Source organism: Pipra filicauda, unplaced genomic scaffold (genome assembly GCF_003945595.2).
Source record: "Pipra filicauda isolate LSUMZ 115617 unplaced genomic scaffold, ASM394559v2 scaffold196_size3971931_pilon, whole genome shotgun sequence".
NCBI lineage: Eukaryota > Metazoa > Chordata > Aves > Passeriformes > Pipridae > Pipra > Pipra filicauda.
In genome coordinates, this window is record NW_024104305.1 from 1497525 (window position 1) to 1514176 (window position 16652).

The 16652-nt window shown below is 35.3% G+C and overlaps 1 protein-coding gene across 1 annotated transcript in view; it reads right to left on the minus strand.

Moving 5' to 3' along the window:
* TLL1 (tolloid like 1) overlaps window positions 1-16652 on the minus strand; it is a 137816-nt gene that overhangs the window by 44118 nt on the left and 77046 nt on the right. Inside the window, exons 6-9 of the mRNA XM_039380489.1 lie at window positions 14200-14378; window positions 12253-12358; window positions 9287-9411; window positions 2318-2436 (exon numbers count right to left, since the gene is read on the minus strand). Coding sequence (XP_039236423.1) covers window positions 2318-2436; window positions 9287-9411; window positions 12253-12358; window positions 14200-14378 — 529 coding nt within the window. The remainder of the gene's footprint in view (window positions 1-2317; window positions 2437-9286; window positions 9412-12252; window positions 12359-14199; window positions 14379-16652) is intronic.

Below are 16652 nucleotides of genomic sequence, written 5' to 3' on the forward strand. Positions count from 1 at the left end.
CATGGGAACGCACACATTTTAGGTTGGGCTGGCAATTTACGATGTCTTATGAGTAGAAGGAATTCTGCAGCTAATGCATACCACCGCAGTTCTATCCTTCATTAAATTTCTGGCCATGAAAGACCAGAAGAGTCCTTACTTGCAGAAAGAAGCATGCATAAAAGCCCTCTGAACTATGCTCAAACATCTGTGCTAAATCTCAATAAATAAGAGACAAGAGCTAGACAACGCTTTTTCAGTTTATTTTTAGGTGACTAAAGTGCTCACTGACATTTCATAACATGATGTGATGTACTTATATGTACTCTAACTTCCACACAACGTTCCTGAGATTTAACAGGGTCAAAGCAGCAAAGCAAGAAAAATTTAAATACATTTTGATTTTCCCTTCATTATGTGAATGTGTTATCACCATCTACTGAGAAAAATTGACATCAAGTATAATGCATATCCAAAGTACCGTGACATATGCATTAGCTAAGATTTAGACATCATGGCTGCAAGTTGGGTCCTTTATCTCAAGACAGCCAATATCCTATGGGAATAGCATGGACAAAACAGACTTTCTAGCATAAATATCATTGACTTCGTTCTTGCTGAACTATATGCAGATTATGAGAGCTGGAGACCATAACAGTGCCCTATGCACACAACTTGTCATGTCAATTTTCAGTTAGAAAATTCTGCTTAGTGTTTTCCCCATTTGGAGCAGCAAGTAAGATGGAAAGGGAATCAGCCCTTTTATACTGCTGACTTCAAGACAGGGGCTTTCCCCTGTTAAGCTTTTTTACAATATAATAGTGCTCCAGTGGTGGTTGCAAACATAATGGTAACACAAATGTATTACAATTACACTAGTGTCCACAGATAGGCTGACACAAAATTGGAGTATGCTATGAATACTTAAGCATGAACAATAACTCATACATTAATATTGTTTTCAAAAGCAAATGATTGTAGATGAACATTTTTTTTTTTTTTGATGGAGGGATGGAAAAGAAACCTAAGCCATTTTCATTGTTATCCCAACAATGTCTAAGAAGCAACACAAATAGTGGGAACATAAAACGACCTATGTAGATTAATTTGCATCCTTTGTGCAACCTGTAGCTTATTCATCTGTTTTCATTTGTTTTTCCCTGACAACCTGTAGAGCCACCCACGCCCTCCCAGCACAGTGTCTATTTTTCCTCCTGTCTCTGGCTCTTGCCCAGAGGACGGCAAACACTTTCCAAATAATTTTACTTTCAAACCCCACAGTGGCAAATGCTCCTACAGCTCCTCAGGATCTATTAAAACATCAAGAATATATATACTTGGCATCTACCAGGATGCTGACCTGAAAGCAACGTGGAATAAAGTAATACGATCAGGAGAAAACTGTGTCTGATATATACATAGTGGAAGACCACTGAAAAAACTGACTGAAATATATGGGGGCAAATGCTAGGTTTCCTCTTTGGAATTTTCAGTACTGAGTCTCATGTTAGGTTCTGTATTTGTTCTTTAGAGTCTATATTTTAGTCTATAGTATTTGACTGCTTAATATCAACCACTGTTTCATGTAATGAAACTTACACCTTTTTTTTTCCTGCATAACTTGTCTCAGTTGAAACTTTTCATCACTCCCTTTATCCTAATTTATTTTGAAGCAGCCTGATATTTGAGCTGGTAATTTAAAACAGGATTCAGCTAGCACATTTTGAAAGTGTACACAAGAATAACAGCTTTTGCTTTCACTAGGACGGCACACTTCTCTCCCCAAGACCATTTTTTTCCCCACCTTTTTTCCTGTAAAACTGATCCCAGAAAGTAGAACCATATGCACTAGAATCAATACTAGGGAACACCTACAATGACACTTTCTTTACTTCATGTTATTACCGGTCATTTTAGAAACGTCTTATTTAACACACTAAGCTTCCTTAGTTATAGCCCAGCTATCAGCCCCACACAGCTCAACCAGTTTGCCTGAGCCCATGCTGGAAAAACAAACATTCAGTAGCCTGAACCACCTCTTCCATTTTACACCAAACTACGAACTGAAGTAGGAGCCAGTTTTGAAGGGATTTCATCATGCAAACATATAGCAGATTGAAATCATATCTTCATCTCACAAGGACATCCATCCAATAGATGATGTGGTTCTAACGCCACAGATCAAAGTCAAGTCAATAGGACGTAGTCGATGGTCCTGTTTTTTATGACATACCATTATTTTCAATTATTATTCATATTTTAAACTTAATGAAAAGCTAAAGAAGTGTAACATTTTACTCTGAAAATAGTATCTGTGTTAACTAAAGAAATGTTAAAATACCTTCTCTCCTGGGGTCACAGAGATTCTCCATATGCAGTGTGTGTAGGAAGGATAACCATTTGGAAATCCAGGAGAAGAAAAGTTGCCTGTAGATTCTTGCAGTGTTTCTCCACAGGCTGAAAGAAACAAATTACAGTAAAGAAAATGAAATATAACGTGCCTAACAGAGAAAAAAGCGTCTTTCCAATATCTACTTAGAATATATTTAATTCACTGCAGATGCAGAATGGAAAACAAACCAGTTAGTTGACAATTTATTCAAAGCAATGATTTTAAGCCAGTCTGACATTCATTCCATTTTACACAGGATATTTTTATTCCATGAACTATTTCACTTGTGTGTTGTCTGATGATATAACCAAAATTACAGCAGCCTCAAAAATATCATTGCTGTCAATCAACAATGCTGCAACATTGTACCTATAACTACTTTGGTAATAAAAAAAAAGGTGGACACAGACACTTCCTTTAGGAACTAAAAGAAACACTGGCACAGCATGATTGGCACCACATTGAAATTTTCTCAGTGGTTTCATTTAATTTAGTACTTTACTCACATGAGAGACTGATCTGACCTAAACTCACTCATTTATATTGGTATAGAAAACTAAATCCTGTACTCAACAAAGTCTCTTGCAGGAGTGATTTGTAGATATATGAGTATTAAAAGCAAAGCAAATATAAAATCCTAAAATACCAAAGCGCTTTTATATCCTTTATTGTTGAAGCTTTTAGCACCCATCTCTCACCTGTCAATCATGCTGCTAGCTGCTGTTGAACTGGTTAATAAAGTCTCTTCACACTAAAATATAACATCGGAAGGTCCTGCCATTCTCCACCATTAAAACAGATTTTGGTACAGTGTCACACCTCAGTCAGTCATCTTTTTTGACCTTAAGCAAATTGTTTCACCCACTAATTTTGCAGATGTGATACAAGATATGAATTCAAGAATATTATCCCATGACTGACAGCATAATCAGATCTGCAGTGCTTTCAAATGACAGTGCTACCATTACCAGCAGGTGAACAACTGTATCATCAAAATATCAATGAATTATAAATGATCTGGAAAATCTTTAAATAAAAGGAGACAAAGGGAGGGATTTTTTCATGACAAAGATAGACAACACAGCTGTAAAGGCTGTCTTATTAAAATGCATCTAAGATGTAATCTGACAACTACACTGTAATATCAGGCGTAAATTACATTCAAGGCATTAAATATGCTCTCTGACGCTCAAATGGTTATCGTGATGAGGAAAGAAAGGGAAGACTGGCACAGCCCTCCAAAAATATAATGACTAAACCCACCATTACTCAGTCCTTTAGGAATGAAATAGGAAAAAAAATATTCTTTTCCAGGCAGCCACAGCAAATGACATTTCTGAACAAAGCCTTTTCAGTAAAAAGGTAATATTTGTAATTAACTACAATTTATTTTTAACACAGTGATGAATGCAAAATTAAATGAACTGCAGAGCCCTGTACTGGGTTTCCCCAGTGCTAGTGAATTATGTCATAGCTTACAGCGCATACGTAGAGCACTTTGGAGGAAGCCATGAATAAAATCGTTGTCTCATAGAGGACTAAAAGAGAGCCTCACCCCTTCCGGAGCCCTCTTTGTTCTTCCCCCCCGTGCTTCATGAAGACTGCATCAACGTACTCTCACAAGGCATACAATCATATTTCAAGCTTTAGTACAATTTCTCTGTGCTCTGGCTTTATCTATTTCACCAACACTACTAAGCAAGCCTTGAGCAGATGACACATTGAGCGACAGGGAATGCTACTTGTCTGCTCTTTTCTGCTCACATTGAAATTTTTTCAATTAACTGTAACTTCAACTCTCAAATATTGACCATGAAGTCACGCAATGCACACACCCAGGTAACACGAAGTATGTAACCAAACAAAATGCTATCAAGCATGTGAGACATCTATTCAAATGCATCCCTGCAATTACTAAGAAGACAGGAGAAAGACCTCTTACTTTATTGAAGTCTCCAAACTACTCTGTATAAAAAAAACCCCATGAATTAATTAAGCATAATAGCTTTACATCTTAAAAATGTTTCAGAATTCTTCTTTCTTATACAGAGTGCAGGATTGTTTTCTCCAGAATATTAGAAACACTCCATGCTCCATATACAGAAGACGTATTTAATTTAGAACTGTGGCTTTTAAGTTGCAAAAGCAGTTATGGAACATTCTTTTCCCTCATGTTTTATAGAACAAAACTATTTAATACAACATTTTACCTTATATCCATATTAAATGCCTGGGAGGTCTCTATCAAATCAAAATTTTCAGAAATATGTCTAAATTTAACAGAAGCATAAGAAAAATTTTGAATACATAACTTCTACTGAGAATTAACACAATTAGAATTTATAAAATACACTCAAGCTTTATGTGTTTTGCCATATTTATTTTTTAATTTAAAATTTCTGATTACTCAAGGGAAGTATAACAAGAATAGCTTATACCAATCAATAGTTGAATTAATTATCTATGGGATCTGAGTTCCAGTCTGGCTTGCAGAGCTTCTGTAGACAGGGTAATATTTTTTAATTTCTTGTAGAAAAGCAAATTTCTCTGCAATCGGTCAATGGTAATTGAAACAGTTAAAATTCTATCGCTAGAGAATATAAAGGTTTGCTTTGTATTTGGACTGTAGCAATTGTAGTATTCATTATTAAGTTTATAAAATGGAATATTATAAACTTTTTACTGTAACAGTCCACTAGTAACAAAATCCACTCTAGGAAAGAAATGTGGAAGGAAAATGAGTGGTAAGGGCCACTTATTTAAATTTCCTAAGAACTAATCTTAGTATATTTCACATCAGAAGATATCAATTACAACTTCAATCTTATATAGCTCTGCTTTATAAAGCATTCGTACATTTTTTATTCCTTTTTTAATCATTACCATTGCCAATCCTTTCTCTGATGCTTTTTCCCCCCTTTCAAATGTCATGCCTTATATCAATTTTATTAGGCTAGACCACTTGCAGAAATGCCACTTTAATTCTTCCCACACACAGACTAACCAAAAAAGCTGATCTTCTCTCTATTTTACAGCTTGAGAGAGTTAGATTTCTGATAAGAGTTTCTGTGGTAAGGAAAAGGAAAGTATTTTTACTTCTCCTTGTAAAGAGGAGAAGGTAGATTACATGCTTATACAAAGTAATTTGCACCAGTGAAGTCTGCAGCAGTGTTTAATCACACAGCCTGTGTATAACACCTCTCTGGGCTGGCCTACACACACAGTAAAGTTCCATCACGGATTACAGTGAAATCTGTAAATGACGAAGCCCAGATTCTCCAGGACACTTAGGGAACAAATTCTCATTCCTTTGTACATAATGCTACCAAATACATAGTATCATATATGGCTAATTAAGCTTACCTTTTTCCAAAGATAAGTAAGATCTTCAACACTTTCTACTTAGACACAAGTCTGTACAACTATACAGACTATATATATGGCATATAAAGCTGCCACAGAGCCCTAAAAATATCTACTGCTGATCGTGGTCTTGTTAAATCAAAAACTTAAATCAGTTTACTACAACTCAGTGTCTTACTATTGACTAGATTCCCTTTAAAGTTATAGGGAAATGGTCTTAACCTAAAAACCTTAATCTTCCTTATACAGCAATAAAAGATGACTTTTGAAAGTCAAGAGAGCTGGCAGCAAGTTAAGACTGAGGAACAGTGAGAACAGCACAAAAAAAGAGACAGGCTAGGTATCCTTCATCTGCTTTCTTCTGCACACACTGTCACAGACCCAGGCAATTTGTAAATTTGCTGAACTTCATCCATCCACCTTCTCTTCCTCTAAACAGCCTTCTCCCACCAGTGTGAGACTTCTTTCCCATATGTTACTCAGTCCCACTCTACTCACTTTTTGTCCTCTTTTTCTGCGTAAGAGTATCCTTGTCCATCATTTGCCTTTCTTATTCTCCTGCTCCTATAAAACTACATATGAATTTTAAATCAACTACAATTTCTATATAAAATTACAAAGGCAGACCTGTGTTGAAATTTTCGCAGCTACACCAGAAGAAAACACATTCTTTCACTCCATTAGACTCCACTGTAATACATCCAGCCTTGAAATCCAAGTTCTGTCCTCCAATACCAAGACACTCAAAATTCAAAATAAGATTTTTAAAGGAATGACTCTCAAATTACTTATTTCTTTCTCCTTATTATTCCATTGTGTAACAATACAATTTGGTATGAAAATGTAACAGATCCCTATTAGCAACTATGCTTTCCTTTGACAAAAATCCTAAGAAAAAGTTAAAAACAAACCAAAATTGTTGTTACTAGTTTTTTGAGTCCTGGCACTTATCTGCTAAAAGGCCAGTTATCAAATCTCATGCCTTGGCTTCCCCAGTCTCAAAACTTCTTGGTCACTAAACCCTTTCCTTAATAATGACCCTGAATATCTTGACTAGTTAAAAGACCCTGGAAGGCTCAGGTGCCTCACTGCTGTGAGGATCATTTCTATTTACCAGCAGCCCTGAGCTCAACTTCATGTTCATGGGCCCTAGAAAACGCCTTGGACCAGAAACTATTTGCGGGAATAATTAGAACTCCAAACAAAACATGCACAATACCACAAAATCCTTTATCATAAGAAGTGTGCATCTGAAAAATACTGATTAAGTTATCGTTTTCTGTATTTTCATTGTATCACATTTAAAGCAACACAAATGAACACATTAAACAATGCAGATATTATTAATGAATGATTATTATCTTTTGTCTGAAATAGGAAATAAAACATACCTCCAAAAGCAACACAGTGTCAGGGATTTTATTGCTATATACTACAATGATCACATGATTTTTTACATAAAACCAAAAGCTTTATGTCTGTCTGAATTTTTAGTCTCAGTATTTGCTGGAAAATTTATTAGAACACAAGTACTATGCAACTTTCATAGACTTGCTTTCTCTATTAGATGTTTAAGTTTGTGTTGTGTTATTCAGCTATGCAGTTTCTATTAAAAATATTAACTGAAAAAGTAGCATTTTAAATAGTATGCTATTTAACATTTGTAGAAAAACCTTCTGCCTTTTTTTCTCTCTTAAAACTCACTTTCTTTTATGGCATGGCTCATCTAAGTAAGGGTGGAAAACCAACGTCTTTTATCCCAAAGTTTGCCAAAGCTAAGTGCCAGAAAAGGAGCATGATCCTTCAACCATCATTCATTTTTATTATCCATTTGACCCATGTTCACCGGTGCTTCAAAAAATAGCTTTCTTTTAAAGTGTACGCTGCTGCTGCACAACCATGGTTTTACAATTCTGTGAAACTAACTTTCAACAAGACTTTCAAGACATTGAAAAATATCAGTACATGTTTTCATTACCTTATGAAAAGCATATTTTTTTCTGAAGAACCATTTGAGCATTAGCTCAGAAAGCACATTGCGTCTTTTACAGTTGACTGAAAGTCCATGTTAGAGTATTATATATGCACTAAACAGCCTAGGCTGTAGTAACTGGTTTTTTTCTTTCTTAAGTCAATATGATCATAAGATACTAGCTGCTCTCACAGTGGTTTTACTTCTATAGACTACTTTTTTCTCCAAAATTTTTCTTTTATCAAAATATATGTATTCTCTGTGTTTGTGAAATTGTTGCTCTCTGTACACTTTCATTAGAAATAATACCGCCAAGAGTGTCATTATAATTAAAACACTCCCTGTACCAAAAGGAAAGAGCAAAAATTGTTCCCAAAGGAGCAGTTGTTGAAGACAATATATTAGAATGGTTTCTCCTCTAGTAGGCCCAGAAGTTCTGTGCATGTTCTCAGTATATAGAAGACTATGGTTCAGCATACTTACAGCACAAAGGTGTATTTCAGCTGTAAAGTGTACATCAAATGCACATCAGAATCAGAATCCCCAGATCTTCAGTAGATTCCATTGCTGCTGATACAAATTTACTTTACTTTAGTCCTGATCCCTTTCTTTAGTCCTTCTGTATTGATCAGTCAGTTAAAAGTAGCCATATATCTAACTCAAAACTGTTACTGAAAGTTCATTAATTCCCATGAGGAGCAGTAGAGTTGTAAAACCTATGTGACACAGCTGGTATGTCTAGCCTCTCACAAGGATCTTGCTGGCAAATTCTGGCTGAGAGGTGGCACTTGTGAACTTCTTTGGTTGACACAAAAGCTTAACAGTTGTATTAGCCATAACCAGAGAAAGGAAATTAAAACCTTATGCTTTGAGATTTCCACCACTCTGGCAGTACTTAGTGAAGAATAAGGACTAGAGAACAACATGAATCCAGGGTTGATTCTGGGCTACTCCAGGCTTGCTGCTGATGTCTCTGAGACAGACAGTAACCCTACCATAACAATATTTTGAGAAAAAAAATTAATATGCATTAAAATTATAGGACGCTAGAATTAGGCAGAAGATAATAAAATAACTAAATGTATCTGTTAAAACTGTAGAAATTTTGTACTAAGATCTAACCAGTTCATTCATAAAAGAGTTTACAACTTACTTGTCCTAGCTTGTTATTTGTCAAATTTTAAAAAAATATAAAGTGTTTAGAGCTGATTGCAATAATTAATTTTGCTCCTCTGCACTCTACTTAAATTCAAATAAAGGACTCCAGTCAGTATACAAACCAGAAGTGATATTAAACATATTTCCTTTTTTTTTTCTAGTTATTGAACAGCTAAGGAAAACCAATTGAAGTGCCATGGAACAAAGTGTTGTTTCATACAGTTTGTCTGTCCTTAGGTGCTTTCAAGTCAAGAAACCTTATCTATAAGATTTTTTTATGACTTGATTCTTGATCAGCCTACATCCGTTGCCAAAATGGAAACAGATTACTGAGCAGCTGACTCAAAAAATTTATCATTCCCCTTGAACAACAAGTCAAACAGTTGCTAGTATGTGGGTTTTGTTTGTTTGTGGTGCAATACCTGGACATCTATACAGCTTTCTTGCCTGTGCAATATCTCCTTTACTTAGACGAGTACGCTGGCCAATGGCAGGTCGTATACCATTATCATCACGGGAAGGGAGAATGGTATCCAGAAACATGCCCCTAAAAAAAATAAAAATAAAAATAGACCCCAAAACCCCCTATCAGATTTTTGTCATAAAACTGAGTTTCATGAATGCATAATGCTGCTTTTTAAATCTAGTTTTTACATTTGGCATAAATAAGAGGGTAAAATGCAGAACTTTAAATATAGAAAACATGTCATAAAATTCTTCAGGTTGGTGAACTTTATGCAAAGTTACCAAAAAAGAATATTCTTTCAGTACATCAGTTAACATATCAGTTTTTATGTTTCTGCTAGACAAGAGGAGGAAAATCTCTAACTACTATTAAAACTACACAGGCAAAAGACACTGCTGTTAAGTTCTTCCGATACTGAATAAAATAATTATAAAATTATATAAAGATACATAAATTAGTCTCTATCACAAAATTCTTAATCACAAAGTTCCTACTTCTAACAAAGTTTTTATGGGAAGTCTTAAAGTCTAACTTACATATGTAAGAGCACGTAAAGTCAGGCACACTTGCCAATCATTCTTCTGTCCAGTGTTATAACAGATCTAACTCTAGCTGCTGCTGCTGCTGCTTTTGAAACAGAAATGCTCACTCACCAGCCTCTATCTGCTTTACAATAAAATATATCAACTTACTATATGTGATTTTAATAACAATAACCCTAAATGACAAGGCATTATAAAGAAGCACACTTGTTAAAAATGTGCAGTTTTATTCAAAATTTCCCAGTTTTTAAACATGATCTGAAATATTTTGGTAGTTCTAATAAATATTAGAAGAGTAAGGGACAAAACTACATTCTATTATCATGCTACAGAATTTGAAAAGCCCTCAAATTCCATACAATAGAATTTAATAGAAGAATATGTTTCTATGTTCTCTTATTCTTTAATTCTTTTATACTCTCTTTTATACTTGTCGGACTTTTATTGAAAAGTGAAACCAGTACTTTTAGACATAAAACAGGTCCAAAAATGAGTGAACAGTAAGGACCTTTGTAGTTAAGAATACCATTTATAAATACATACATATTTTTAAATTATAATAAATGAAGCATTTTGAGTATTGCAGTCACATACTACTCTCTTTATCCAGTCAGATTTTGTGTGACATCACTAGAAATTTTGCAAAGAAAAAAATCATCTCAGGATGTTTCCCTAATCAGTGAAATAAACTATTTATGGCATTAATCAGTTTCTAGAAATAAGGCACATTAGAAAGTGTTTGCATCTATAAATTATGATTTTGTTTTCCACTAAATTTCAGTACAACCTGAAACTGATGTTCTTCATACTTTGTAAAACTATGAAAACAATCCTCTCTTAAATGCCTTAGCATTTGAATAAAGTAACAGTACATAAACAAAATCATTGTGTACTTTATGATGTTTTGTGATTTCTACCACTTATCCATGTGAGCAATGCCTAACAAACAGCTGGCAATATGCCACACTGTGCCTGACTCATGCTTCAATGATGAATTAGTATAAATCAATATCTGACCTCAAGGGTTTGCTGGCTGCTTTTAAACAGTATGAAGTAACAACCTCTTGTACCTTGGGGAAGGACATGCCTACTCATGGCACTATCAGTTTTTGCCAGCTTGGAAAGTGGTGAGATCAGGGCCAACAAATCAAATTACCTTGATGTTTTCATTGCCTGAGGACTCGGGGGGTTCCGTCTTGTTAAATTACTCTATTTTATATAGGTTCTTCTAATCTATTCCTTAAGGTAATGGTATGTGTAACTGGATTAAGCAATGTGGCTAATATTTATCTCATATGGCTCATCCCCATACTCTTCCAAGGGGTGAATTATGTGTATGCTGAGTAATACAGCCTTTCGTTGGATTTTTTTTTTCAATATGATTTATACTGAGGAGAACAAGCCTAACAAATTTGCAAAGAATTGGGAGTTTTCTGGCAGTCTTCAGTTTATTTCAAAGTGTCAAGAATGTCGAGTATTTTTTGCCTTAAAATGCATGAATTGAAAAACCACCTTGCACATAACTTTTCACACTAGCATTTTTGTTGTGTGTTACTGGAGGTTTCTTTTAATTTTATGTTAATCTGATATTTTTAGAGAATAATTAACTAAACTGTAACTTGGTATGAAATATAATAAGGGACTGAGTGAAAGACTTCCTCACTTATTCTCGAGTAGGGCTGGCCTACGGGAACAGCTCATTGTACAGCTCCCCACAACCCTACAGCATTTCAGGGAGAGCCCCACGTGAGTTACTGTGGAGTTGAGAACAGATCAGCCTGGAACAGGACAAAGTAAAACAAGCAGAACTCTTTATTGTAAGTTTTTGATGACAGTATCAATCTGTACAAACAACAGGAAAGAGGCTGCAGCCTCTGTTAGAAATGGTGGACTGCAGTCCTTAGCAAAGGCTGTGGCTTGTGTAGTAGATGTCTGAATACCATAATGTATTCTAACTGCATAATCCACAGTTACGAAACAATATGTATCAAATAAAATTTCTCTTTTTGAGAACAGATCATGTTACTATGAACATTCCTAACCATGTCACTCATTTGATCTCTCTAAATTCAAATTTTTGTGGACACAGAAAGAAAGTGAGTATTATGTAAAGTGATGTTTTCAGATTATCTTGTCTGAAAATCTAAAGAACTGAAGTAGGATGAATAGGTTGCTTTGAAACTGAACAGAAAAGAAATGTGTTTTAAAATATAATTAAATTATTTTGACAAAATAAACAAGCTGTCCTTTGACTGCTGTAGGAATACTATATCACAAGGGACCTTTTAAGTGATTTCAAAATACTTCAGAAAGGATAGTTCTTAGCATTCACAGAGAGGAATAGAATTAAAAGTCAAAAGGTATAACCTGAGACTCCAACCTTGAGAAGGTGTTCCTGGCATAGTGCATAATGCTGTCAAAGTCATATGGTTCCCCAAGGGAGTTCACCTCTCCAGGTTCCATCTTCAAAAAGTTATATTCCTGACCTACAAATGATTGATAATTAGAGATTCTTTAATATCTTCTGTAAAGATAAAAACCAAACAGGAAAAGAAAAACAGCAAAGATCCTAACCTAATTACTCACTGACATTCATAAACGTTTGACATTTGGGAGTAACTGTGTGACTTTATTATGCCCTCTTAACCGAGAGGGCAGACGTCTTCTGAAATACACATCAAATTCCTATATTTGGCATTTAGAAAGACTAATCTCATTCAACCAGCACATAAAGGGCCCACACACCGTTTTGTGCTTCATGTAGAATCTATACAAAATGCTGATTTGATTCTTAATTCCAAAATAAAATTGTTTTGACAGCAAAGACTCCAGAAGAACCCTCCTCATTGTAGACTCATTAGACTGGATACTAAGAGTCTAACTAAATCCAGTAGTAAACTACTGAATACTGGAGACTGCTTCAGCAAAGGCTGCTCTCTGAGCCTCCATATAATACAGACAAGACACAAAGTCAAATTTTCGAGAGCCAGTTTTCGTAATTTAACAAAAGCAGAAGAGGAACAAAAGAATTATACTTAGTTCATAATTACAGAGCATAAGTTCTTTGTCTTCATCAGTGTATTAGAGTACAAAGCACCTCTAACTCCAGTTCATATCCCTATTGGAGTCTTGTAAAAACAAACTGGAGTGACATTAACATTATTAACCAATATATTTTGCATAATATAAAAAAAACCAACTGTCTCGGTGGTCATGACTTCCTGATCCCATTTAGTGATCCTCAAGCTCAAGCAACACCACAAGAAGTGATTTCAGTCAGAAACTAGAGAGACAACTGAAAGGGAGAGCAGGAGGCTGAGGATGGCACTCCAGCTGATTTTTGCTATCACAGAAAAAGAAAAGGGGAAGAGCACTTATGGCATCTACACAAGTCAATAACACAGAGAGAAGAGAAAGAAGGCTCAAATGTGCATGCCCTTTCAGGACTTCAGAGATTTATGGGAGTGTGCATCAGCTTACAGTTTTCTTTGAAGTCCTAGATGAAGTGGCATCTCAAATTAATTCATATATTCCCTTGCATCACAAATCTATTTTGTTTTAAAATATTTTCTATAGGAATAGACAAATACTCCAAGCTATAATTGTACAATTTCACCCCTTTTTGAGCAGAGAATTTCTGTAAGTCAAAATCAGTGTTTCTCAAAAACCATACACATTTATGAAAATTGCAAATAAAACATGCCTAATTCCCTCTCATTTTGCCTACCCAACACAAGTGAGGGTACAACAAGCAGAGTGAAAGAGATGACAGTCACAGTTTAAAATTCTCAGGTTCCTCAGATGCTTTGTCTCAACAACACCAAGGTCACTGACTAAAGCTGCAAGCTTTAGAGAGTGAGGTGAGTAATGTGTGAACTGCAGGAACTGTGCCTGTCTGTCACAGACTCAAAGTCCTTACATCCCAAATCTAAGCCTCTTGGGCAGCTAAAAGTAATTGACGTATTTTTACTTATCACTCTGTAAAGACTACACAAGAAATGCCCTTTCTTAAGCACAGAAACCTGACTTTTAAAGGGCCTTAAGAGCAGTGATTTCCTTCAAAGTTTTTGAGCATGATTATTAATTTGCTCCTTCTAGCCTTCTATTTAACGGCTTGCTACTTGGCCAGACCTTGGAAAATCTTATATTTTAACTGTAGTATCTTATTTGTGAATCAACTTGAGATCAGTCAAGCTAAGAGGAGTAGAAGGCAAAAAGGCTCATTTCTATTCAGCACTCAGGTTTAATAGAGTTGAGTGGATTAAGGAAACACCAAAAAATAAGCAGACAATTTTCTTTTTCCAAAATGCTTATCATAATATCTCACCAGGCTGGATGTTTTCTCTAATGATGGTAACATGGTCATCACGGTCTGGTCGTGTATGTTCGTGCCAAAAACCTATCACATGACCCAATTCATGGACAACTATGCCAAATTTATCACAGTTCTTGCCAATAGATATAGCCTGAGGACCATTTCCCCTTCGACCCACATAAGAACAGCACCTGTAATTAAAACACAAACAAAGATAAATGTTTTCATACATATCTCTACAAACCACATAGCAAATTTAGTTAAAACTTCGGAAAATAACATATAAAGATTCAGCAGAATAATGCACAATGCAATTTTGGCAGTCTCACAAATCCGGATCTTGTTCAAGAACAACTTATTATTCAAAATACCTAATAAGGGACACATGAATGGGTTTTTTTATTATTATTCAAGGTATTCTTAAAAGATGCTAGCTATGATCAACAGAATTGTCACTGTTCTGACAGCCTGTTACAGAATGATACAGGAACTTCTTTTCTTCTAAAGAATCAATAAATTAAATTGACTGGAAGTACTATCTCACCCAGTCATTATCACTGCTTTCTTGCCCCAGCACACTGAAGAGGCATGCAGAAGGAAGCAGAAAGAATAAGGAAAGGCAAGCTTTCTTCTGTGCCTTACTTCTGTTTTGTACCTTAACAGCACTTACTAGTCTCTCTGTCACTCAGTTCTGATAAGTTTGCTTTATTTTTATCTGAAACATCACCGTACCTCATGACATCCACCTATAAAAGGTGCAGAAACGACGCAAGTAAAATAATATGAGTCCTTTAAAAGACTCACTTAGAATGAAGTTGAAAATACAGAAGGAAGATATCCTGAGTGTGATGCAGAATCTTGTGATGCCACTGTGCAATCCCTTTTATTTTTGTTTCTTTGGCTATGGGTAATATACAATATCATTTGCAACAGTAGGATATTAGGAAGTTGAATGTTCTGAATATCTGTGAATTGTTTTCTTACACTCCTGTTTTCTTTCTCACACTCCTGTTTTTTTTATAATAGGATCCTCAGTCACAGAAACTTACATTTTCACAAGAAAAAAACAACATAACCCAAAAAAATCCAAAAACCTACTTTGCAACTGCTCTCATGTTTGATTCCTGTTCCACTGCACTTCCACGATAAAATTTCCAATGTAAACTTATGGAACAGAGATGTCCTTTTAAGCATTCATACCATCAGTATTTTTCTGAGATACCTTCTTTTTCCTTAGAAAAAGAGGTCTGCTGACTACGGTAGCAAAAGGAAAGAAAGCAGAATAAAGAAAATCCTATGAAACGGAGCACAGTTTCAGGTTTCATAAGCTTATTCTCTGGCACCTCCGAAGATCTTAAATATTCCAAGGAAGCAAAGCACTCTATTCCCTAATAGAAGCCTGATTTCCCATCTCTGCTCTGTGAATTCTGCAGTCTGTCAGGTGGAATGGAATTGTATTGACCAGAGCACCTCCACTTTTCCCCTTCTCCTGCTTTCTATGAAAACATGCTTCTGATGCAACATTTACATGGCAGGATATATTTGGTCCTTGAGCAGGCCAATGCTAGTGTGGAGAATGATCCTATCCTTCAGGATAGGATGCCTCCTTGGGCAATAAAGGAAGAGCAGCTGCAGGAGCAATACTGATAGCAGATTAAATTCTACAGGCAACATTTGTTTGTTTCCCCTTCTCAGGTTTTGTGGTGGCAAACAGACTTTTCACTTTGGTTAGCTGGCTAGTCAGTCAGTCTTGGTTAGTCTTCTTCATTTAATTTTGTCAGTGTCTAATAAAATTTTAAAATATGGGTATTGTAGAAGTAGAACCACAGCATTTTAGCTTACAGTAATAGCTAAAACCAAGGATATACATACCAAAAAAATTATTATCTTAAAATTAAAAATGCCACACAAGTTACTTTATAAAGGAAAATATTACTACAACAGTTTAGCAGAGTTGCAAGAGGAAATTACTGTTGGGAAAAATTATTGTTCACATGACAATCATTCTTTGCTATTTCAACTGCTTCTCAAGTAGTCCTACCCTCAATATGAATTAACTCTTTTCTTTCTGCTTTAGATAGTTCCAAGGATAGGTATGAAACAACTTTTTAGGTCAAAGCTCTGAATTATGCTCAGTACTTCAGCTAGAGTTATGCAATACCATGTTTAATTTATTTCTTAAAGTATCTTCCCTTAATAGCTCATTTCAAGGTAAATAAAAACAATGGCAATTTAGACTCCCTGCTATAATTCTGTGCCATCATCAATGTTGCACGTTTACAGACTACTCTTCCACATCACAGTAAAAGGAAATAAAGAACACCTGTGTATTGCTCTGTGTATTTCCCTCACTGAATACAAACAGTATTAACACAAAATTACTAATTACAATATTATATACAAATATTATTATAAACACTGATAGAATAGTAGCAATGGGAAAACTACCTTAAGATGTGCCCTAA